Raw genomic sequence first — 24,318 nt, 5'->3', positions numbered from 1 at the left:
CTACAGGGACTACAGCAAACTGGCTGAGCTATTCTTAGGTTATAGAGGTGTGTAATAAAACTTAGTCAATACTTCTATACATTTTGAATTTAACATATTGAGGAAAAAATAAAGCATAAAATGTGGCCTGTGCAAAACATATGGCATGATTTGTATTTCATATTTTATTTTTTCCAATATGTTAAACTCAAATTAATAAAAATTGTGCACTCAGAAATTTGCATCTTTGTTTTCTGAGACCTGTCCAGGGTGTTTCCTGCCTTCCACCCAATGACCGCTGGGATAGGCTCCAGCTCCCCCCCGCAACCCAGAAGGATAAGTGGCTTAGAAAATGTGTGTGTATGTGTGTGCGTGTGTGTGTGTGTGTGTGTGTTTTCTGTGAAGAATGGTAACTTGTTTTCACTTAGAAAATCAACAAAACATCATTTGATCAGGGATGTTCAAACTTTTGCATGTAAAAGTAACAACAAATCTGTGATTTTAATCGACTGTGAATCTGCATTGTTCATAGTTTTAGCCAGAGAAGTCTGACAAGTTATAATTACAGAATGGATTGCATTTTGTAATCCGTGGAACCCGCAGCTCCCTCAGTAGGAGTATTTCTGTTGAAATCAACCTCACGGTTATGGAATAACAATATCTGGTAATACACTCAACCATGTGCCGCTGTGTTGTTATTGAGCATAATCCCAAAGTACCCCTGCTATAAAAAATAGCATAGACCGTTATAGCTGGTCAACAACAAAAAACATATGTTGTGTTTTTTACACTGGTTTGCTGGTCAGCAGCAATGAAAGCTTCTATGGTGGTTACCAGCAAAACCAACATATAGAATGGTGGTAGGGTGGTCAACCAGCATGGCTATTTTGGGCGGCCAGCCAAACCAGCACCAGGCCAGCATAAACCAGCATAAACCAGTTTAGACAAGCATGAATTCCATGTTTTTTTTTTTTTTTCCCCAGCAGGTACATCCAAGCTATGAAGTTTCAGTCCAGGCTACATATGGAAATTAGGAAAAAATACACAGCTAATTTGTCCCATATGAATCAACCAATCAAGTCCTTTACAAATCACAGTACCAAACCTCCTCTAGTAAAACTAATTCAGCTCAAAAGAAGCTTTACTTTGGAGGATATCTGTGGAATATTCAGACTGCACCTACGTTATTAATAACTGACACTGTGAGGTCAGAGCATGATAAGATCAGACCAAGAGGCTATCTGAGATAACTGCAGTTAGAAAACAAATGAGTTCAAAATAGAGTTCTATTATTATACAATAGTGATAGAACACCGTAACACTGGTGACGACTCTGCGAAATATTAGAACGATAAGATCTCAAAACTTAAAATGAGGTTGTAGTTAACAAACAGAGGAAGAGCTTGAATAGCCTTCTGTGACACTCATAACAGAGTATAACACTGGATCTAACACTGCGAGACCTTAGAATGATAAGATTCTATCTGACAAAAGATAGATGGCAGGGATGATATAATACTGAGATAGAACCAGGAAGAGGAATAGAACGCCTACAGCGACAAGAAAAAAAACCATGAGGTACCACAGGATTCATGCTAACAGTGCTAAACAGAAAGCTAGTTAGCTCACTTAGCCTGCTGCAGATGTGTGGTATTCTCTCTGTTTGTGACAGAAGACAGAAATTGATTTTCATGCTTTATCATAGGAGCTAGGATTTGGAAAAGACTGGTCATTCAGAATACTGTGCCAAAGCAACCTTGCAAAGCATATAAAGCTAATTATTTGGGTGGTGGATCATTCTCAGCACTGCAGTAACACTGACGAGTTTTTAAACAGTGTCCACTCACTGTCCACTCTATTAGACACTCCTACCTTCTCAGTCCACCTTGTAGATGTAAAGTCAGAGACGGTAGCTCATCTGCTGCTGCACAGTTTGTGTTGGTCATCCTCTAGTCCTTCAGCAGTGGTCACAGGATGCTGTTGGAGGGATATTTTTGGTTGGTGGACTATTCTCAGTCCAGCAGTGACACTGAGGTGTTTAAAAACTCCAGCAGCACTGCTGTGTCTGATCCACTCAGACCAGCGCAACACACACTAACACACCACAACCATGTCAGTGTTACTGCAGTGCTGAGAATGATCCACCACCCAAATAGTACCTGCTCTGTGGGGGTCCATGGGGATCCTGACCACTGAAGAACAGGGAAAAAGGGGGCTAACAAAGTATGCAGAGAAACAGATGGACTACAGTCTGTAATTGTAGAACTGTGCACCTATATAGTAAATGGAGCTGATAAAATGGACAATGAGTGTACAACAAAACAAGGAGGTGGTCATAATGTTATGCCTGATCAGTGCATATATATATATATATATATATATATATATATATATATATATATATATATATATATATATATATATATATCTCCTATGTCTTCTCCTTTTCTCTGTCCTTCTTGTTCCATTTCCTAAATGCTTCTTTTTATGTTAGCTCATCTCTCCTCTCCTCTGCATCTCACTGTCTCTTCTCTCTCTGTCACGCTCTCTCTCTCTTTGTTTTTCAGTTCAATAGGCTTTACTGGCATGACTGCTTAACATGCAATATTGCCAAAGCAATTACAAGACGATGGCAGTGCAACAGGCCTAATAATAAAACATCTCTGACAACAATAGCTTAATATAAATAGCAGCTATATTTTTATAAACTGCGCTAAGAATATTTGTGGATCCATACACAACAACAAATAAACAGAGAGAAAAACAATCAAATTGGGATGGAATCAAATCAGAACACATACTGTCCTTCAGCTTCAGGAAGGGAACTGATCATTTGTTGTATGTTTCTCTCTCTCTCCCAGTTGCTAGGCGCTATCCTGTGTTTCTAGGCCGAGCTCATCGTTCCTATATGCGGCAGGAGCCACTGTACATTCAGAGCGTCCTCAAAGTCAACCGCACGCTCTACATCGGAGCAAGGTAACTGCACCTGCACTGACCACTCGCCGGCATTGAACTGTTGCCTGCACTTTCCACTTTTTAACATTTGTGTGGTTTTATGTAACATCATTCTTTTACATGAGCACCAACCTCTCTTTATCCCTTATAATTAAACAGGCTGTTTTTGTTGCTTTTTTAAATATGTAAATGGATTCTGTTCTAATTGGCTGCCCTGAAAAACATTTTCTTGCAGTCAGGAAAAGCACAACAATTAATAACATTTTTCTCTGTCTTCAGCTCCAGCAACTCTACTATAGCCAGGATAATGTACTACTTATCAACTCTTCTAGTTCTATTTCATGTTCCACCTCTTTGATGCAGCTGTAGCCGTCATAATAACCTTGACTAAGAATTCAATTGTCTTTTTGGACATTTTCTAAATCATTTTCTCTAAAACGTCTAATTTGGCTAATTAGCTACCTCACTTGCTAGTTAATTAGCTTGCTAGCTAGTTAAAATTACTGGCTGATATGAAACAATATACTTCACAATTACACATAATTATTTGGATTTTGTTTTCTGACAAGTGTAAAAATATGAGCAAAAACACTCTCACACTGTGGGCGCTAGCATAAATGCTAATCAAGTTAGTGTTAGCTTCCTAACTAGCTAATGTCCTCTTAGCGAACTGTTTACAAAGTAATAGAAAGATAGCAGTCGACACATCAATGTACCAATCTCGTTTACATTCTGGTTCACTTACTGGTGATGTAATATTGCTTGCTAACTTTATCTTCAACTGGATAAATTTGCTAAATTGTCGTAGGCTTTAGCTGTGTTAGCAAAGACAGAGGAGAGCACACTTGAGCACCATTAGACCAGTCCTGAGAAACTGAAACTGAAATCTTTGGTACTGGACAGTTGGCCAGTGGAAAAAAGCACAGTTCCAGCTTTCTGGTACTCTGTGAAATGGAGTCTGTGAAGTGTTTTTCATGGTTGTGACATCACAACCATGATGAATTCAAAATAGGCATTTTTGAAGCTTCATTTTCATATGTGGACTGTATGGTCTGGAGAGTGAACACTATGTTTTGAAACTTGTAACTGCTGGAGCCAATTACACAAACTTTTTTATTTAAAAACAGCAAGCAAAATTTCCTTTCTATGATATGAGCCCTTTAACCCAGAAATTACCTATCACTCACCTAACTTTTATGTGGAAATGACATCTCACATTGACTTCAGCTGCGCACCTCACCTGCACTTCTGAGCATTACTCAGGATGACCAGTAAAGGACTGACACTTTGCCTGACCACAAAGCACTCTATGACTATACCCCAGCTGCTTTAGGAATATCCATTTTAGAACCATTACGGCAAAAGCAATTGGCGAGTATTTTATTTTAGATGAGGATTTTCATTTTAAGTGAATGGCAGGTGTTTCGCTCCCCCCGAAAAACGGAAATGAGAAATTACACAGTGGAACGATTTCATTACGATTTCAAATCTCTGAAAAATGAAAACTTGGGTCATAAGCGCCTGAATCCGAGGAGGTAAGGAGGTATTATCCACTCAAAGTCTTTTTCCCATCTGCTTTTTATTCTTCCCACTGTGTGTGTGTGTGCGAGTGTGTGTGAGTGTGACTCCGTTTCACGGGTGTTATCTTAAGGAGTGTTAAAAAAAAATCCACCACACAGATCATACTTTCTTCAAAGGCAGTGTGAACTGGAATTTTTAAAATCTCTGGAGAGTTCACATGTGCTCCCGCTTAGGCTGAAGCCTGAAGGGAAAAGCTCTTAGAAAGAAAGGGGGTGGCCTTGCCCTTTGCCCTCGCCCCCTGTTCTCCCAGAGACCACTCAAACACTCTTCTCTGTCTTCCCACTGTCAGGGCAGATACACTGTGGCTTGGGTTGCGAGATTAGAAGTGTCAGGGAAACCGGTAGGAACCAGTTCACGCCTTCCAAAAAGTGTTACATCTTTGTGACAGAGATTTGCACGGCAAGAGGCGCACGAGTTTAGAGTCGAACTGTTGTACTGAATCACATATTGCATCTACATTATTTATGAATGACACTGCGAGGCCATAGAGCGATAAGATCCGAGCAAAGGGTTGCTCTGGGATAAAAGCAGTTAGCAAACAGATGAGTTCAGAGCACCTCTGTAATATGATAATCCTGACTTAACACCATATAACCCTGGGAGACATTAGAAGGATAAGATCCAGGGATGAAAATGTTGCTCTAAGCTAACAGTGGTTAGCTCTAAGATAACTGGGATTATCTTACTAATTAGATGGCAGGTTCTGACTTTAGAAAGGATTTTTAATTCGTTAGCCCTAGTTAGCCCTCACGTCATTAGTTTGCAAGGCACAAGGCACGAAAAGCTGCACAAATGTGGGCAAGAAGCTAACTTGTCCAACCAAAATGCATCTTTACACAGCTAATGCTGCAACCCATCACCACAACACCACAGTGGTTGCTGAATGCTGGTAATGGAAATGGATGTTTTTAATGAATATAATCAAATAAAGTAGTTTTCTCTGGAACAATGTTGGCTCTCAGTGTATGAGATGTTGTGATTCTGTGTTAAGCTGCTAGTGAGCAATGAGGAATGAAAGGGGAGGAGTGAGTACTGTGTTATGGCTTCTGGTATAAAACCAGCTCTGCTGATATTTCTGCTGCTGATATTTGACATTCTGTGATACACAGCATGTAGTAGACTAGCCAGAGTTTAGGTAATTCTCATGTAGAGCCTGAGGTGGCAACTAAAGTGGCCAGGGAGGCCAGTGCTACCAATCGAGTATATATTTATTAATCAGCTTTTTGGGTTGTACTTAACAAAGGAAACTATACTATTTCCATCCTCACTCAACTCTAACAACAGATCTAAGAAAATAATAATGTTTAATCAAATGTTACATTGAATAACAGCTCATGCACAAATAGGCCTGTCAATTTCTAGCAACAGTGGGCTAGTTTTGAGGACCCCAGTAATACAGTTTTGGTCAGTGGTGGGCAAAGTACACAAATCTACTGTTCTTGAATGAAAGTAAAGATATCCGCTGTTGAAAATGATTTGAGTAAATGAAGTCCTCCATTTATGTATCTACTTGAGTTAAAGTACAGAAGTATTTTTATTTTGATGGATATTTATTTTGATGAACAATTTCTATTAAGACTTGCATGGCTGGCATTTTTTTAAAACAGGCACACTTTACTTTTTTAAATAAAATAGTCATTAATCATAAACAAGTTACATTTTCAATATTTCAAAATAACTTCTGCTTCTGTTACTCTTGTGGACAAATGTTCAAATTGACCACACAGTAATTTTCTCAGAAACACAAGTCATAACTCACTTAAAAACACAATGGAAAACACAGAGTGTGGGTATAAAGGCTTGCACAGCTTTTTTTAGGCTTCAGAATCTCACTGATATTTTCTGAAAGAGTACTCTAATACCCATTCTCAAAATCATGCTTAAAAACAATATCATTTTAACATTTTTAATTGTCTGTCTGCTACTTTCATTAAAGACAAGAAGGTTTTTTTTTCTTATGTGAAGTTATGTTTTCAATGTACAATGTAAGTTTTGTTCCGACAGCAACTCTATGGTCATTCAGGAGATTGTGATGTGGCAAGTTCTTTTCATGATTTCCAGTGAAATAAAAGTTTCTTGGAGGTGTGCAAAGCAAAAAGGAGAGATGTAGTATCTTGAATTGTGGAGCTATTCAATTCTTACAAATCAAGGGGATGATGGAATGTTATTGTCCAGGAACTGTGACATCTTTGAGGTGATCTCTTCCCAGCAGTGATGGACTGGTGGGTCAGACTGCATGAGTGTAATTGGTAGTATTTTTGAGAGTACAAGGCGTACATTAGTCTGAGTTTGAAAACACCCATGATCATGCATCACGTTAAAGTCTTGCCTGTTTGGTGCTTTTCACAACGTAACGTAGTCTACCTTAGCAGGAAGAGGCTGTTTGAGTGACACGTAAAACAACTAATCACAGCCCACTGTTTTGACATGACATATAGGGCGATTGTGAAACTCCCATGAATATATCATGCTTAGATAAACTCATTTATCATCATGGTGTCCAGAGCAGGCAGCTGTTCGCTATTGCTGACTAGAATTAAGTTTTAAAACTCTGTCCAAATAACAAAAAATGCTTCATGGAAGTGCATAAACTTGGATGTATGGATAGCCATGTGGAATGCATCTGACAAAATCCCAACAGTTAAGACCAGCCTTGTGTGTAAAAGATTTCAAATGCTCCATCTCCGTGTGGACGAGATTATGTGCTCATATCTTTGTCCAGGAGAATGTGCATGTTTGTGACTTTGGTCACGTTAAATGTGGATTTATAACTTTCCTTACATTTTTATGTTTTAATATTATGATCTCTTTCCTATTGGTTAATCAGGCATGATAAGTGGTGTCATCATTGGAGGACAGAATTTTATGTGAACAATGAACAACTATGAAGAAAATATAAGGAAATTGTTTGAAGTATGTTTATGTTATATATATTTGGTGAACATTAAGACCTCTGTGGCTGCAGACATGAAAAAGATTTTTAGAATCATGTGTACTTTACTTAATAAAAACAAATTAATCAGAAACAAGTTACATTTTTAATGTTTACAAATAACTATAATAACCACTACTAAAGTCCTGCATCTGTTGCTCTTGCATACTGGTGAGGACCAATGGTCAACACTGCAAAAAAAATGGTATCTTGGCAAGTGAAATCATCTGAAATATAGCTGAAATCATCTAATATTTGTCATTTTGAGATTGTTGTAGAACTATTATAAGATTATTTAATCTTTTTCTTGACATTTTTACTTGTTTTAAGTGAAATTATCTCACTATATTGGCAGATAATTTTGCTTGTTTAAATAAATATGCTTGAAACAAGCAACATTATGTGTTAATATAGTTGGTCATTTTACTTAATAAAATTACTTAGGTACAAAATCTAGAAAGAAGGTAAATAATCTTATACAACAATCTTAAAATGAGAAATATTATATATACTTTTTAAGATTTAAGACACTTTCACTTGCCAAGATACCTTTTTTGCAGTGAAGCCCACCACACAGTTACTTTTTAGAAACACAAGTCATAACACAATTAAAAACACTCTAAAAAGAGCTCTGGTATACAGGGCCCAAGCAGCATATTACAGGCTTTAAATATGCATTGATATTTCTGAGGGACTACTGTAATATTCGATCTCAAAATCACCCAAACAATAATATTTGAAATGTTTGTAGTCATATGTCTGATGGGGTAGATACGCTTCCATTTTAAACAGTTGTTTTAGGCATTGTCGTTGTTGGAAGATAGACTTTCATTTAGAAAAGGAGATGAAGGAGATTTTGGGAATCTCCATTTTTCTTTTGAATATACAGCAGATATTGGCCATGCTCAGTAGCACATTTCTAGACCACATCATTCTCGGAGAGGTGATGTAAGTATACTATGCCTTTTTCTTCCTATTTTATTCTTTTCTTTGGAGATTTTGAATCTAGAATCAAATCTGGGTTGCTGCGAATGGATGTATGGGCGCTTGGTGCCAGTGTGAACTTCATAATCATTGTCGCAATTGCTGTGTTATTTTTCAATTGAAAGATTAAGAAAAGGCAGGTCTTCAACTCTTCAGTTGATATTTCCTGAGATTCAGTTTGTCCATCCATCTTTTCTGCATCTTCAGTCCCCACCTGCGCTGACCTCTGTGGTTAGCCCTGGGAAGAAAACTGTGGCTTGTTAAAGGCATCTCAGGCTAGTGTAATGTAGTTTTGATAAATGAATGTAGAAATATTTCCCTCTACCTTTAACTATATTACTTCCCTTTATATAATTTTAATGGCAGCAGCTATTTTCACCTGGTCTTCAGGAGTTGGAGTGGTCAGACTGGACTCTTGTATGCTCAGGCATCTTCCCTGCAGTAGAAGGTGTGTCCAACATTGTGGAATCTCTTGGTACTTGTTTAAACTGTAGACAGGATGCAGTCATAAATGGTCATTTCATTTGCTGTGTGTTTCATACAGAGACAGTATTTTGCTTTGGTTATACAACCCTGTTTTCCAAAAAGTTGGGATGCTGTGCAAAATGTAAATAAAAACAGAATATACTTCCAGTGTATATTTCCACTTCAAATTTACACACATAATGGCTTTTGACTGTGTACTTATAAATATGAACAAAAAAGTATATATTCTTAAACAAAAGTAAAGATGTGTTTAAAAACTATAAATAGATAGGGAGAAAAGTATTCAGACACTATATTAAAATATACATATGTTGCAATCTCCATTCCTACACTTTATGTAAAACTAAAAAAGAAGCAGTTAAACAATCCAATGTAATCTGTTCAAACGAAACAAAAATAGAACTTTGGCAATAATTAAGCTCATAATATTTTGGAGAAAGAATGGTTGCATGTATCATCCCAAGAACACCACATTCACAGTGAAGTACGAAGGTGGGAGTATCATGAATATGGAGCTGCTTCTCTGTGAACGGTACTGGCACATTACACATCATCGATGGATGAATGGAGCAATGCACTAGAAGATATTAGAGAATTTAATCTTATTGTCCAAGAAAGAGGAGATCCCACACATACAGCCAAAATGACTAGCATGCTAGCATGACCTAGCCAATATCCTGAACTGAATCCCTTTAAGAATTCATAGAGGATTTGAAAAATATAATAATAAGTCCCTTATTAGCGAAACCCTTATCAAAAGACACTCTGTGTGTAAATTTGAAGTGGATATATACACTGGAAGTATATTACATAACAAAAAGTGTGTAAATACATCTTTCCCCTCACTGTATGTTCCCTTACATGGATTTAAATATTGGCTCCAATGAACCACATAGACCTTAGATCAAAGTACTGTGAAGAGTATTTACTGACATAAATGTCTAAATGTCTACAGAAAGAATAGTTCCTACCTCAACTTGTGTCAAATGCTGTGTCTTCTCCCAGTGAAAGGAAGCTAGACAGTTTCGAAAGGAAAACAGAAATTCAATTGTACATTTGTCAGTTTAATTTGGAAAAATATTTCCAAAGCTATTTTGTCTAAATGGTATATAACCATCTCTTACACATAGTTGCTTTTAGTTACTAAGTTACTACTATGAGGATACATAGCGTATATTCAAGTGTTTCTCTTAGTCTTACATAGCAGTAACGTTATTTGTTTTGTGTAATTTTTAAAAACTGCCCCAACTTTTTGTCTGTATTTGTTTTTGGGGGTTAAAGTCAAACCCAAAACTCCTGTGATTCACATTATGTTTGCAACCCACTCCTCTTAGTACTGGAAAACCAAGCAAGTCTGCTTTGATTAATGATCCTCTAAGAAATAAACATAAAAGTACTATACCTGTAGTGGTGCTAAGCCACATGACACTTGTAAGCACTGCCTCGTTGCCTGAAACAAAATTCATGTGGTTGTACAATTCTTTTTTTTTCAGTGAGAAGACATTTGACATCTTTAACACTATAGTCCAGCTAGCTTCTCTTACAGGTCAGTGAATACTATAGTGGATAAACAGGCTGCTTAGGAGCCAAAATTGAAAAAAAAAACAATCTGGCAGAATTGAGATGTGGAACAGGGAGTCAAAATGTGTTGCTTTCTCATATGTTAGCTCCTACAAAGGCAAGTTGGCATCTAACATAATTAAAGATCAGAACATTGTCTAAAAGGTTAATGATTGAAAACCTATTTCATTCACAATTAGCATGCATTAGAAATAAGAGTCAGCAATACCTGTTGAACTCTTGAGTCGACATGCACCATGTAAGGCAATAACCATGAAAATTAGAAGTGATGCGAACACAGAGCATAGCCAATTTGAGATTGAGTCACCATGCTGGTCCTTGTTTCCTAAGGAGGAAAAAAGATTAGTAAAAATAAACTAATGGCGTAACAATTTCAATAGTAATATTAATACAAAGTTTTCAAATAGAACTGAAAATTTGAAAAATTAATATTTTTAATTTACAATTGTATTTCCGATATGCCCCTCAGTGTCTTTTGAGGGTCTCTCATTCACCATCTTTTGTGGAAACCACTATGACAAACTAGGCATCTGGATGCACCCTATCTATTTTTATGTTATCACAATGTTTGTTTTGAAATACAATTTCATCCAATACAATTTCATTTGAAATACGATGATTTTTCTAAGCAAAATCAGTCTGGGTAGTATAGAATTAGAGCTCTGTAGAATCAAGACAATACATAATACATAAAACATTGAAAATAAATATGGGTGTAATATGTGTTATTGAACCCCTATTAGTATCCTGACAACAGGAGTACAAAAGGAATGTGTTTGTGTTTGTGCATGTGTGCACACCATCATAAGAACAGCCTTCTTCATATACTTTTATCTTCAAAACATCCTCCTTCCAGCTGACTGGGTTGCTATGGTTACAGATGATGGTGCTATCACTGACAGACAGCGAAAGGGTAACACCTCCAGGTGATGTCACTTCCTTCTCTTCACAAGTTTTCTTGTAACAGCTGGAGTTGATAGAGAGGTCATGACCTCTACAGGTGAGAGTGATGTTGCAGGTATTGTTGCTTAGCTGGTGGGTCAGGACTGGAGCCTCCACTGGATCTGGAGCACACACATATATATCATTAGCTAAGCTTCCTTTGGCTTTCTTCACAAACATCAAGTGATAAAATGGAAATGCATTAAAAAACAAACTGATTTTTTCTGCACAACAGCGTCTTTCCATCCAACTAACTTGTGTACATTTGACTTCCCTGACTTCCTCATAACCTACTGATAAGGAATTATCATTATCATTTATTATGTTGTTGTAATATCATTGTTATAATTTCTCTGTCAGAACCATCACACAAGAGAACACATATAGAGCTGTTTGAGCCTTCTATGGATGCCTCACTCTGTAACAATGGCAGCAACTCTCTTCTTTCCTCCTCAGTTCCTCTCTACTTCTTTTTGTGTTTGTTGTAAGAGGCATAAGAAGGATCCATCACATCACTAAATTTAAGCGTTATTTTTCCCATAAAAACATTTCCAACATCAGTTTTCAGAGCATTTCAGGTCTTAACAAACATTTTTCTGCTAAAGCTAAATGGAAAAATGTTTTGCTAGCATACCATAATAAAATATCACCATAAAATATTATTTTCTGTAAGAAATCCATTGTATTGGGACCCAGCCAGTGTAATGCTACTCAACACTCCAAAAGCCAGACAACAATAAACCACTCATAGTTAAAGAGATCATAGTTAACTAACAACTTCTGCATCTAGTCATCACCCAGGACCTGATAAAGTCCTGTAAACTTCTCACTCTGGCTTTTTTTCCACTGTAGAGCTAAATGGTGCCCACAACTTCTCCAACGCAGACTCATGAGACCAGTTACAGTTTCTTTTTCCATCTGCTGTGCTGCTAAATCAGGGCCAGGAAATACCAAAGAAAAACTATGCATGACAGTGGCTCAGTGACAGTTAACAAGTTAACAGCTACACATTGTACAGAACATGTTTTATTCCAGATGTCTCCAACATAGGTCACTTGACTTTGTGCTCTCATATAAGACTTTATCATGTACTGTTTTATTAAATTTAGCAACTTTCTAAGCAAACTGAATTATTTATAAGGTGAAAAATGGTACAAAAGCAATCCTTACATAGAACTAATCAGCTGCATCACCTAAAGCTGCTTTTCCACTGCATGGTGCATCAACTCGACTCAACTCTACTCGCCTTTTTGGTTTTCCATTAGGCAAACATTTGGCATTTGGTACCTTGTACTATTTTTGGTATTACCTCCATCGAGGTTCCAAGTGACCTGAGCCAAAGGTGGCATAGAAAAACTGAAGACTACTGATTGGTTGGAGAGAATCGTCACTATCACCCTAAACATATACGTTTACATTAGCTACCAATGCCCACGTTGGCAATAATCAACAAGGATGGGAAGACATTCTTGGCCATTTTGGTGTGGGTGAAATGAACAACAATGGACTGTTTGTACTTTCATTCGCGACCCTCAATGATCTGGTCGTCGGCAAAAACAGTCGAGGAGTCGTCTACGGTGAATGGTTTGAGCAATGTGTGACTGATTGTATGTTTGTGGACGATAGCGCCTTCCTAACGGACAACGACAATGAACCCTCCAAAATCCTTCAGGAGGACGAAGCTGATAGATTCCGATTGAAGATCAATGGAAAGAAGACTGTGGTCGTGACTTCCGGTGGCTCCCCAGCTACTGTCCAATTGGATGGATCGACTCTAGAACAAGTACATCAGTTCAAGTACCTCGGATCAATCATTGAAGAGAAGGTACTTGCAGCAATGGCTGACATCACCCACAGGATTGGCCTAGCAGCTACCGCCTTTGGATCGCTGAACTGGTGTGTCTGGAAGAAACGCATGATCTCACTCACCACCAAGATGCGAATATACTGATCAATTGTCATACCGATCCTGCTTTGCGGTGCAGAATCTTGGATCATTCATGCGACCTGCGGTCAAAGCGGCACTATGGGACGAAAATGAATGATAAAATGAATTACATTAGCTACCAGGTTAGCATACCCTCTCACCTTTGAGCAACCAGAACTCTGAACTCTGATGTGGTATTTCCCAAACTCTCCTTTCTTTTGTTTTGCTGTCATCAGCCTCTTCTGAACAAAATTTGTCTCCTACCAGGCAGTTTCATGTGGTGTCGCTATGACAACCAGCTACATTGAAGGGGTCCTATATCTGCAGTGGAAAATGAAGTAGCTGGTACCAAAAGTGAGTAGAGTCGAGTTGAGCTGTACCATGCAGTGGAAACGTGCCATAATAGCCACATCATTAAGCCATCCCACCAAAATGCTTCTGCGACGCTGAGCACAGTTAGCTAACCGTGCTAAGGAAGCCATGCTGTGCCAGTGGAAAATAAACCTCTGTTCAGGTAGGGTTGACCTTAAACTGACTGCATAATTACAATCCATAAAATTTCACTGATAATAATTGAATGTCACAACCACTAGTCAATGCTGTCATTTTAACACTTTCTGATATTATGACTCGGTATGACTCTGTCGCTTTCAGAGAGCGAGACCTTTTTATGTATGTATAATTTGGAAACACCACCTACCTTTTACATTGTGTGAAAATTAACATCTGTTCAAGCCTTTTTAAGGTATCATTTTGGTTTTGTTCCCACAGCAATGATATGACATCCTAACAGCAGTGCTGTGTCAGGGCTGAATTTTCCTCCCACTGACTGTCATCCTAAAAGACTTACCTAACACAGAAAGAGTATAATTAGCAACAGGTTTGTCCTCCTCATCAGACGCTTTTGCTTCATACAGTCCACTGTCAGTCTTCTGCAAGTTCTTCAATATCAGACTGTAGGTTGCATTATTGAACTCCACTCTGCCTTCATAAAGGGGATGTTTGTTAACTTTTTCAAAGTCAGCGTAGTATTTGACGATGTTTGTGGTTCTATTATATTTCCAGGAGAAATCAATAATCTTTGTTCCGTGATCCTGTATGTCCAGTTGAACAAAACTGCCAACCAGCCTAAACACATCACTGGACACTAGAAAAAGAACAAAATCATTTGGTTATGTTTGTACCACTTGTTGTTGTCTTTTTTCGTTAACATTTTTTTAAAATACTGAACAGAAAACAAGATGCACAAAGATAACATGGATATCGCTGCTGCTGGAACAAAACTTTGTATCTCTGAAATGGTAACTTTACAGGAGAAGGAAAAAAGAGACATTACTTTTAATGTAAGTCAATGGAACCTGAATTTTTTCCAAGTAATTTTGGCCCATTAACGGAAAACAAAGTTCATTTTTGACAAAAACGACTAGAACCATTTGCTCGGGACATCTATGCTGTACGAGGTAGAACTCTGGTTACTCTGGTTAATTAGCATTCACCCACCATGCTGTGCTGTCAGCTGTTATAGTTAACTAGGCAGTTAAATGCAAGGTCAGCAGTTTTGTGTCGTGAATTTCATTTTCTCTCTCTGAGATTGTGAGAGCTACAGTGAAGTATGCTAATTGGTGGTTGTCAGCCTCACTTTGGTTTAGCTCGGAGACATAATGCTTCCTAGCTGCCCCTATTTGGAAATTCTGGCTACACCAGTGGCACAGCCTTGGCAATTATAGGCAATTGTCTCTAATATATAATTTTGTCTTATAGAACAGTGTTGTTTTCCTGTTTGCATTATTTAAAGACATCTTGTTGAAATAATCACTTGTTGAAGACAAATAATCCAAAAGCAACAAAAAGTAATCAGATTATTTTACTTTAACCCCTTAAATGGCCAAGTTTTATTACACACTTTTATAACCGAAGAATAGCTCAACCAGTTTGCATTGGAGTCCCTGTAGTTACTAAATAATAAGACTTAGTATATAATAAAACTGGGATTTTAAGGGGTTAATATAGTAATCCTTTGGATTAGGTTATATATTTAATTTTTAACATGTAATCAGTAACCTGTACCAGAATGCATTTTTAAAGTAACCTTCCCAACTCTGGCTACTCAAGTGGTGGTTATCTTCCAGTACAGACTGCTCTCTAGGCAAACTGGTGTAAACCTGACATGCAGCCTCAGTGCTGCAGTAAAATGAGACTTTAACACATTCTAACAAGCTTTTTCTAAACTGTCGCCACAATGCACTTTGGTCTTAGGTCTGCATATTGCTGCCATTTCCTATTATTAGAGTAGCAAGAACCCAACAGACAAAGGAAGATGGTCTGTAATTCAAGAATTGCATTTTAGGAGGTTCTGTTCAGCTCTGAAACACAATCTTTACTTTAAACCGCTGAAAATATGTGATCATTGGAGTCAACAGGTTCACAGCCAACACTATAACTAACTGAACTGTTTCTAGGCATGTTGTACATTCATTAGATTGTGTTTAGGTTGTGATTAGACGCCCTTACCTAGAAAAACAGTCAAGTGTTTTCCATAATTATCTAAGATCAATTGAAAATGATCATTTTTACTCGAAAATCTCAAATTACTTCATTCACTTTAGGGCTATCAGATTCCTCTATAGATTACTGTATACAATACTATTGAACATGCGTAACATAATAATACAGGAGTACTGACGTTTAGAAGACTGTTTACCTGGGATTGAGGCCGAAACAGAGAGAACAAAGATCAGCTGCTGCACCATCGCCATCATTCTGCGTATGAGCAACTTCCTCTTTACATACAGGCAAAGTAACTCGGTGTTGCAGGAAACATAGAAAGTGAAATGAACAAGACCCTAATTGTCGTAGAAAAAGATGTAATGTGAGTACAAAGGACAGTCCGTTCAGTGCAGTGCCTATTACAAAGACTAATATAAACTGGTATGTGTACTCTAATCTTACAGTAGGGAATAGATATATCTGCAGTTCAATAAAAATGTGTGGAACTATCCATTTCTGAAATATTATTACTGGTTCTAGATAATACCAAAAAGTGCATTTTAACAATTGCAGAACCTTTTTTGGTGCTATATAGAGCCATTTCTTCAAAATACCATTGTCTTCAACAGGTTTTCCATCAGAACCATTTAACCATGCAGAGATCCTTCTATGTATATCCATTGCCTTTACTAAAGAACCTCTGAAAAAAGGCCTTTTATTTCATTGAGATTTAAGAACTTTTTAAATCATAATAAGTAGTGCATTTGAAATCAGAATACAACATCTGGGAGGATCTTTTTTTCCCAACAGTATACTCAAAGTTACAAAACTATCACTGGGGCAGTACCCCTCTTGTCACTGGGGTTGTACCCTCATCTCAGTACCTTCAGTTAGGGAACATAATTGTACCATAAACATGTACCACACACCCCATCTCATTTCCAGACTTTTATTTTATTGTTCTGTTTAAAAACATTAGATTATGACAAGGTACAAATTAATCTCATTCAAAAATGATTTTTTAATTAAAGCTAAATTCTTGCAAATAAAATGTTCATAAAATAATCATAAAATAATTATAAAATCAAGGCAGGAGTCAAAAATGAAGAAACTCACAACATTACTGCTTTATTGGGGTTACAAACCCATAAAATTCAACAAAAGACAAAAGCGAAAGCAATGCCAAGAAGAAAAATAGTGAGAGTCACATTGCTGGTGTTGTTGCTTTGCTGATTTGGGATCTCCCCTGGATCTGAGGCACACACATAAATAAATATATAAATTATTGCTTTGTTGGTCAACACACATCAAAATCCAGTCAGCAATAAAATATTTACAGTTACAGAGGTCATTACTAAATAGTGATTTTTTTACATTTTCCTTCTCTTGTAAATGCACCATTTTGGAAATAGGTTTTGATTTGATAGTGACAATATGATATCTTAACACCAGTGTTGCGTCAGGACTGAATTTTCCATACATTTATTGCTATTCTATAAGACTTACCTAACACAGAGAGTCTGTACTTAGCAACAATTACGTCCTCTGTGCCGGACACTTTTGCTTCATACAGTCCACTGTCGGTCTTGCGCAAGTTCTTCAGTGTCAGACTGTAGTTTACAGCATTGAACTCTACTCTGCCTTCGTAAAGAGTGAACTGTTTAACATTTTTAAATTCAAGGTAATATTTGACGATGTTTGTGGTTCCATCACGTTTCCAGGATAAGTCATCAAAATTTGGTAGACGATCCTGTATGTCCAGTTGAACAGAGCTGCCGACACGGCCAATCACATCACTGGACACTGTAGAGAAAGAACAAAACCATATGGTTATGTTCACTTTGTGTCATGACAGCATGATAGCAAGAAAACATGCTTTCACGTGTGAATCCATGATTCAGGCCAACTCGTTCTTCTGTATAATATTATCACTATATAATCACTGTATAACCTACAAAGAGGTGATTGTTCACTTTCACAGGCAGACCTATGAAAAAATAATAAAATATCTGAAACCATAATCTGACTGTAGCTAAAGAGGAAACCACAAACAAACAGTAGGAAGGTTTTAGTCATTGTTCCCGGTAGTGAGATACACAGTAACAGGCCAGAAGTCAAAGCAGATGTTATATGCTGTCATGAGTTGTTGTGAAAGGTAATGTTCAGTAGCATAACAGTGTCATATTACCATCACTGTTAATTGGCATGACCAGTGTCATAATGTTTGATGCTATAAGAGCCATCTAGAGTAGTAATAAATTAGCATGTGGCATAAGCTGTCATGACATCAAATATGATTGTATCTATCGTTGACAAAGGTAATGATAACCTGGCGCTGTTATATTACTGAACGTAATGAGTCATGACAGCTCATGACAGTATATGACATCTGCAATGACATGCTAATGGCATGGTTATGTTGATGTTATGTAGCAGAGTTCAAGTAAGTTGTTACCAGATATTATTTAAAGTCAATGTGAACAGGAAATCATAATGCATTTTCCTTCTGTATCATGACGTATTACCAAGTGATCAGTATCAGAGAGGGTCTCTGAGCTGGTTGAGCATTTCCCTCGATGGTAGGTGGTAGTGAGAGGTGAAGCATGATATTATTATTAATATATTAATATTGCTTTTTCCTCCTGCTGGTGCAGAGTGATGTAATCAAAACCCAGAAGGCTTTTTAGAAGCGATTAAAGGGTATTGCATGTTAATAGAAGTAGGGATGCATCAATATGATATCAGGTATCATACTAATACAAATTCACTGATACCAACATTGATACCAGCTGATATCGTGTGACGTAAGCCGAGTGTACCCTGCTGCGCTAAGGAACAAACAACTCTGTTCACTCATATTTTGGAAGTCAGACGCAAAGCTGTCGGTCACTTTAAACATTCTGCCTTGGTATACCCCCACCAGGAGTACATTGTACAATTTTAGCCTGTTTTTCAAAACTTTAGCCTGTTTTTTATCACTTCAGTTTGTGAGAAAATTGTCAGAAGTGGCATATTCAAGTCAATATTAGGCTAAAAAAAATCATGATGTGCAGGCCCAGTGGCAAAAACCACTTAAATAATATTTTCTATTCAAATTAAGTCACCACACTGGATTTGTGTCTAGCTGTAGGCCTTGCTGCTGAAACTTAAACAAAATGTTGTGCTCCACACAAGCCTTTCCCACCCCCAACACTTTAGAAATAAAACTAAATTCGTTTTTTTGTGATTTTCTTATTATCTTCAAGTCCAGACTGCTACTGTCTCTAAAAAAGGTGTAAACCTGATATGCTCTCATTATAGCTGCAGTAAAACAAGACTTTAACACATTCTAACAGCCTTTTTTCTAAACTACACCACAATGCAGATAAGTGGGAGAACTGTTGGGATCTTAGCTCTGTGTGTTGTTGCCATTTCCCACTCCTGGAATAGCACAATACAATCAGATTTATCTATTTTGCATTCATTTACAAATTTGCTTTTGAAGTGCTACAGAAGTACAGTCAGCAGAATCCTCAGTGCAAACTTGAAAGAATAAATTCACACTCATTAACCAGAAAGCTGGGCAGGAAATTCATCACTAGTATAACTAACTGAATTTACTGTTTCTAGGTGTGTCTTACACTTATTTGATTTTGTTTAGGTTGTGTTAAAGTTCAGCAGACATTGTTACCTAGACAAAAAAACAATCAAATGGAAATGCTTTCTGTGATTATGTATGATTTATAAATGAAATTGCATCGAAAATGCTTATTAATTCTTTTTAAGACTGGGTAAAGCTAATTGGATGACTCTATAGATTACTCAATATAACACAGCTGAACATGTAGAATTTTGTTGAAGTTTAAAAGGGTCTTTACCTGTGAATGTGGCCGAAACAGAGAGAACAAAGATCAGCTGCTGCACCATCGCCATCGTGCTGGATTTGAGCAACTTCCTCTTTTCATACAAATAAGGCTGTAAAGCATCAGTAAATCAAACACGGCACCACCTGTTAGATTAAGAAGGTCTAGTTAGAAAAGCTTGTCTGTGGGCAAAACGGGTACCCAGAAAACTTGTATCTATACCAGACAAATGAAATGTGAACTGTTCAATGCAGTACTCACAATTGATTTGAATGGTATGTCCAATGTGGAGATGAATACTGCACTGTGTATTAAATAGAATACAATGGAATACAATAGAATATTCTGTTGTAATCCCATGTCTCGACAGGCTATGCTGTCTGGATGACCAATAATAGTGGATCGATCATCACTTTACAATAAATAGCAATGATTTTACACACATTAATCGCCATGTGAACACTTTATTAACGCAGAATAAAATTCAAATCATATTCTACAGCCTGCTTCATAGTGTAGCTCCACCTCTGTAACTCCACCTCACCTTCCCTCTGAATCTCTTCCCTTTCCACTAAGGCCTAGCCCATATTATAGGATAATCTGGCCAGTCTTGAGGCCATCTCCCTCCTCCTGACCATCGCAAAAGGTGTTCTGATTTCAGGATAGTCTTCAACGCTTATCTTTCCAGATTATCCTATGGTTCAGCCTATGTATAATCCAGTCTTTACCCCTACACCTATCTATTCACCATCCAACTGTGGCTGCCTGATTTAGAATAGTACACTGTTAGAAACAAAGGTTCTGTGTACCGGTACATTTTTTGTTCATCAAGATACAAACAATGTAAATTTCTCTCAAGGGTACAACAGTGGTTTTAGGTCCAATTGTTAATCTTAAATATGTTTTTCCGGGTGAAAAGTATGTATTAGTACCTCTTCATAACCTAATGTTTTAAAACAGAACAATAAATTAAAAAGCCTGAGACGGGGTGTGTGGAGTCAATACAACTTAAAAAATATATAATTTCAATTAATATCAATTAATATAAAAATATTATTCAATTAATTATGGTACAATTAAGTTCCCAGACTAAAGGTACTGAGATGTACCCTTGAATGTACCACTCCAGTGACTAAAAGGAAACTGCCCCAGTGACAGTTTACTACCTTTATTTCTGACAGTGTAAATGTTACACATATTCAGTTTTTATAAGTCAAAACCACATAGTGTAGGCGGAGCACTGATTCAGTTATATAAAATGCAGTGTTGAGGTCACATGTGAAAGACTGTTAACCAATGAGAGCCAAGCTGAACTGAGAGCCCAGATGAATAAAAGGGTATCCTGATGTACAATGTAAAAAAAACAAATATATATTTTCTCTACTTTTATGCTGCTAACTTCGCACATAACTAGCAATCTCTGCATTGCTATCATCTGTCATGTTTGTTTGATCCAAAGTCATGTTTGCCCAAGAGAAATTCTGCAAGATCTCAGGTTCTGAGAGATGAGTCCATTGATTGGGCCGCTGATTCGTGAACACAATCTGAAAGTGAGTGGTGTTTTGTTCTGAGTAAATCTTGTAGTGTGTGCAGGCTTTGATGACTGAACAACAACCAAAGGCAAAAAATCTGTGGACTCTGTGGAATGTTATTATGTGTGGGGTCTCATATTTTCCTCATCTTGTAGTGTTGGCCAGGCAAAAGTGTGTATCCTAGTTTATGATATTAATGTGGTCAGTGTCTCTTAAGTGATATTCATTCTACCAGCTAAGAATGATTGCTATGTTGCTGTAAAGAAACATCCTTCGAACGTGCACCGTCTATATCAGAACTTTCTAAGAGTGTCCATGACATTTTAAAACTCTAGCTTAGGTGTTTAAATGGAAACCTTGCTGCTGACTAAAAACATATCCTTCCTGTATTAGTGTATAGACTCTATAGAGCTCAGAAAATCACATTTTCCCAAGACTAAGAGATGACATCACCTTCCTTCATCACTATCGTCTCACATCACCTCTTCTGCACTGGTGTTATTTTGAAGACAGAAAAAGGAGAAAATGCGATTAACACAATCATTGATACAACTACCAGAAGTAATAAAGGCTGCTCTCTGTGTTGTGGTGTGAATCTCACTGTGAGGTACAAATTTTGAGGCTCTTACATTGCAATACAGCATATAACATTGGGAGACATTAGAATAATAAGATCCAAAGACAACAGTGTGAAACTGTGGTAGGCTATTTGAAAGTAGCCCACAGAGGAAAAGCTTGGACAGAAGTGCTTTAATGAGTATAACGCTGGAGCTAGCGCGGCTCATGATAAGACTCTGTCTGACATGATGTATTACTGAGATACGTGGAAGAGGGTAAGTGCAACAGAATCTTCTATTAACTTGTCCAGGGTCTGTTAGACTGCAGGAAAGAGGAGTGGAAACTTAGTCACCAGGCCAATGTTAACCACACTGCAGAGCTAAACAGGCAGCTAGCTAACTCAGTTAGCTTGCTTGTGTCACACTGAGCAGACCTGCCAATCATTCTCAATCAGCTAGCTCACTTACAGATGTGTGGCATGCAGTCCATCGATATAAATCTGTACTTGACAGAGGTCAAAAATGAGATTTTCACTGGAGTTATGTGCTAGACAAGACTTCACTAACATTGGCCAAAAGTTTAATAGAGCCAATTTAGTGACTCGCCTAGCCCTCCCCATTCATTTCTCAACCAGGCCAAGAGGGAGTGTGGCACATCTAGTCTATTCTGGAGGCTTTATTAGCTCTCAAGGAAATGTATGACAGTGGGACCTGTGGTCCTAAACGCTCTGTGGTAATGGCCTCCCCGAGATAATTGGTCTCACAGTTCCCAAGCTTCACACAGTAGAGACGCTAACCATTCTCCTTTTGATGTTTCTGTGGTCTGTAAATTTAAAATCAGCCATTTACAATAAGATATCACACATGTGGTTGTCTTAAGAGTAGCTGTCCTAAGGCTGTGCGTATGTCAGTGGGGTAAATAGGAGCATATGGACCCCAGTGTACAAAAAATGAACAAGCCCATCATATTGTAGCGTCAGTAAGGACGAGGCAGGACCAGAAAGCATTGAAAAAATGAAAAAAGCTTTTAGTTGGCAACTTATAATTAAAACATAGAGCTAATCTCAGGAAGTGGGAAGTGAAATCTAACCTAGCCGACAGGAAGTAACTAAACCCCACCGGCTCGCAGTATACAGTGAAGTAAACAAACATGCAAAGCCTGCTGGTTACACACAGTAACACATACAACTGTGCAGGGCATGAAGTAATCATTAACAGAGATAAAATATGGTTAGATGGAGCATGTAAACACCATAACTACAGTTCCCAGGAGGCTCATGGAGTAAATGTAAATGAGCTGGAGAACCACACAGGGCTCAAAGTCACCCCTCAGGAAATAAACAGAAATGAGTGTAATTTGCTTCGCAAAAGTCAGAGACCGCCCTTTTTCACTTTCCAATGAAAAACTTTAATTACAAGTTTTTCATTTTTCAGCTGATATATCTGAGGAGATTTTATACGTTTTTATGTCTTAAACCAGGGGCCGGCAACCCAAATGTTTAGAAGAGCCATTTTGTCCCTTTAACAAAAATCAAACCACCTTGAGAGCCACAACATTTTGTGTCCATTTTACCATCTTGGCTGTAACTATGTCTCAATATGTGCCACCAGCATAGGCTAAAAAATATAATATAAACCAAAACACAGACTTACTTTGCTCTGCTTTAAACTTTAGCTTCAGCTATAGCCACTTTTCTCCAGCAGGAAACTTTTCCTCAAAAGTGGAATAGTTTCTTGTAAAATATCTCTCAACATTTGCCTCTTTACGAGACTGAAGTCAGCTTGTCATTCGTCAGCTTCAATTTCCCGTTTCACCTGAAATGGTGCCTAAGGAATGTAACTGCTGCACTGTTGGAAGGTACTGGAAACTTCTAACAAGAAACTAGAGAATGAGAGGATGATTTCAGCCTCACTTTAGTGTTTGACAGTTTCTCGTTGTAGATGAAACATATCAGGAAACCAGCTGGAGTGATTGTAAATGCAAATAAGCCGATTTGTCTCCAAATTATCAATGTTCATCTTAAATCTTTCTCTTTGCTTTTTTGTTAGCTATTAGCTAGGCCAGACTGTTGTCTGCATTGCTATGGTGACCAGCAGTCTGGCTCCATTAACTCCATCGTTTAAGACCATTTATTGTTAATATTGTGTTAGAATGATCAGCAGAACTGTATTTTACTGCAAAGAAGAATTGTTTTATTTTGACCTAAAAATCAGCCAAAAAAGAAGAACATTTGCAAATCAAATCTGGTGCTCTCAGAACAATGGACTGACCAAGCCAGAGTCCAGACCTCAACATCACTGAATGTGTTTGGGATTACTTGTCCCTTCAGATTTCTTTAAAAAACTGAAAGCAAGTCTCTAATAAAGGCAAAGAGTGGACACACTAAATACAGAAAAAATGGGATAGCATATGTAATTGTTGAGTCTTCTTCTGTGTAATTTTCTGTAAAATATACGTTTTCTGTTTTTTTCCAGATGTTGAAAAAATAGATAAGTTGTACTCAATGGCCGTTTTGCCCCGCAAGCGTTACTG

The 24,318-nt window shown here is 37.6% G+C and overlaps 1 protein-coding gene across 1 annotated transcript in view; it reads left to right on the top strand.

Annotated features, from left to right (window-relative positions):
* The window catches only part of sema6ba (sema domain, transmembrane domain (TM), and cytoplasmic domain, (semaphorin) 6Ba), a 112,512-nt gene that overhangs the window by 6,862 nt on the left and 81,332 nt on the right, over positions 1 to 24,318 (top strand). The window contains exon 2 of the mRNA XM_036556668.1: positions 2,841 to 2,955. Coding sequence (XP_036412561.1) covers positions 2,841 to 2,955 — 115 coding nt within the window. The remainder of the gene's footprint in view (positions 1 to 2,840; positions 2,956 to 24,318) is intronic.

This window comes from Colossoma macropomum, unplaced genomic scaffold (assembly GCF_904425465.1).
Source record: "Colossoma macropomum unplaced genomic scaffold, Colossoma_macropomum, whole genome shotgun sequence".
NCBI lineage: Eukaryota > Metazoa > Chordata > Actinopteri > Characiformes > Serrasalmidae > Colossoma > Colossoma macropomum.
The sequence above is the reverse complement of the archived record's forward strand: the minus strand, read 5'-3'. Positions and strand labels throughout refer to the sequence as shown.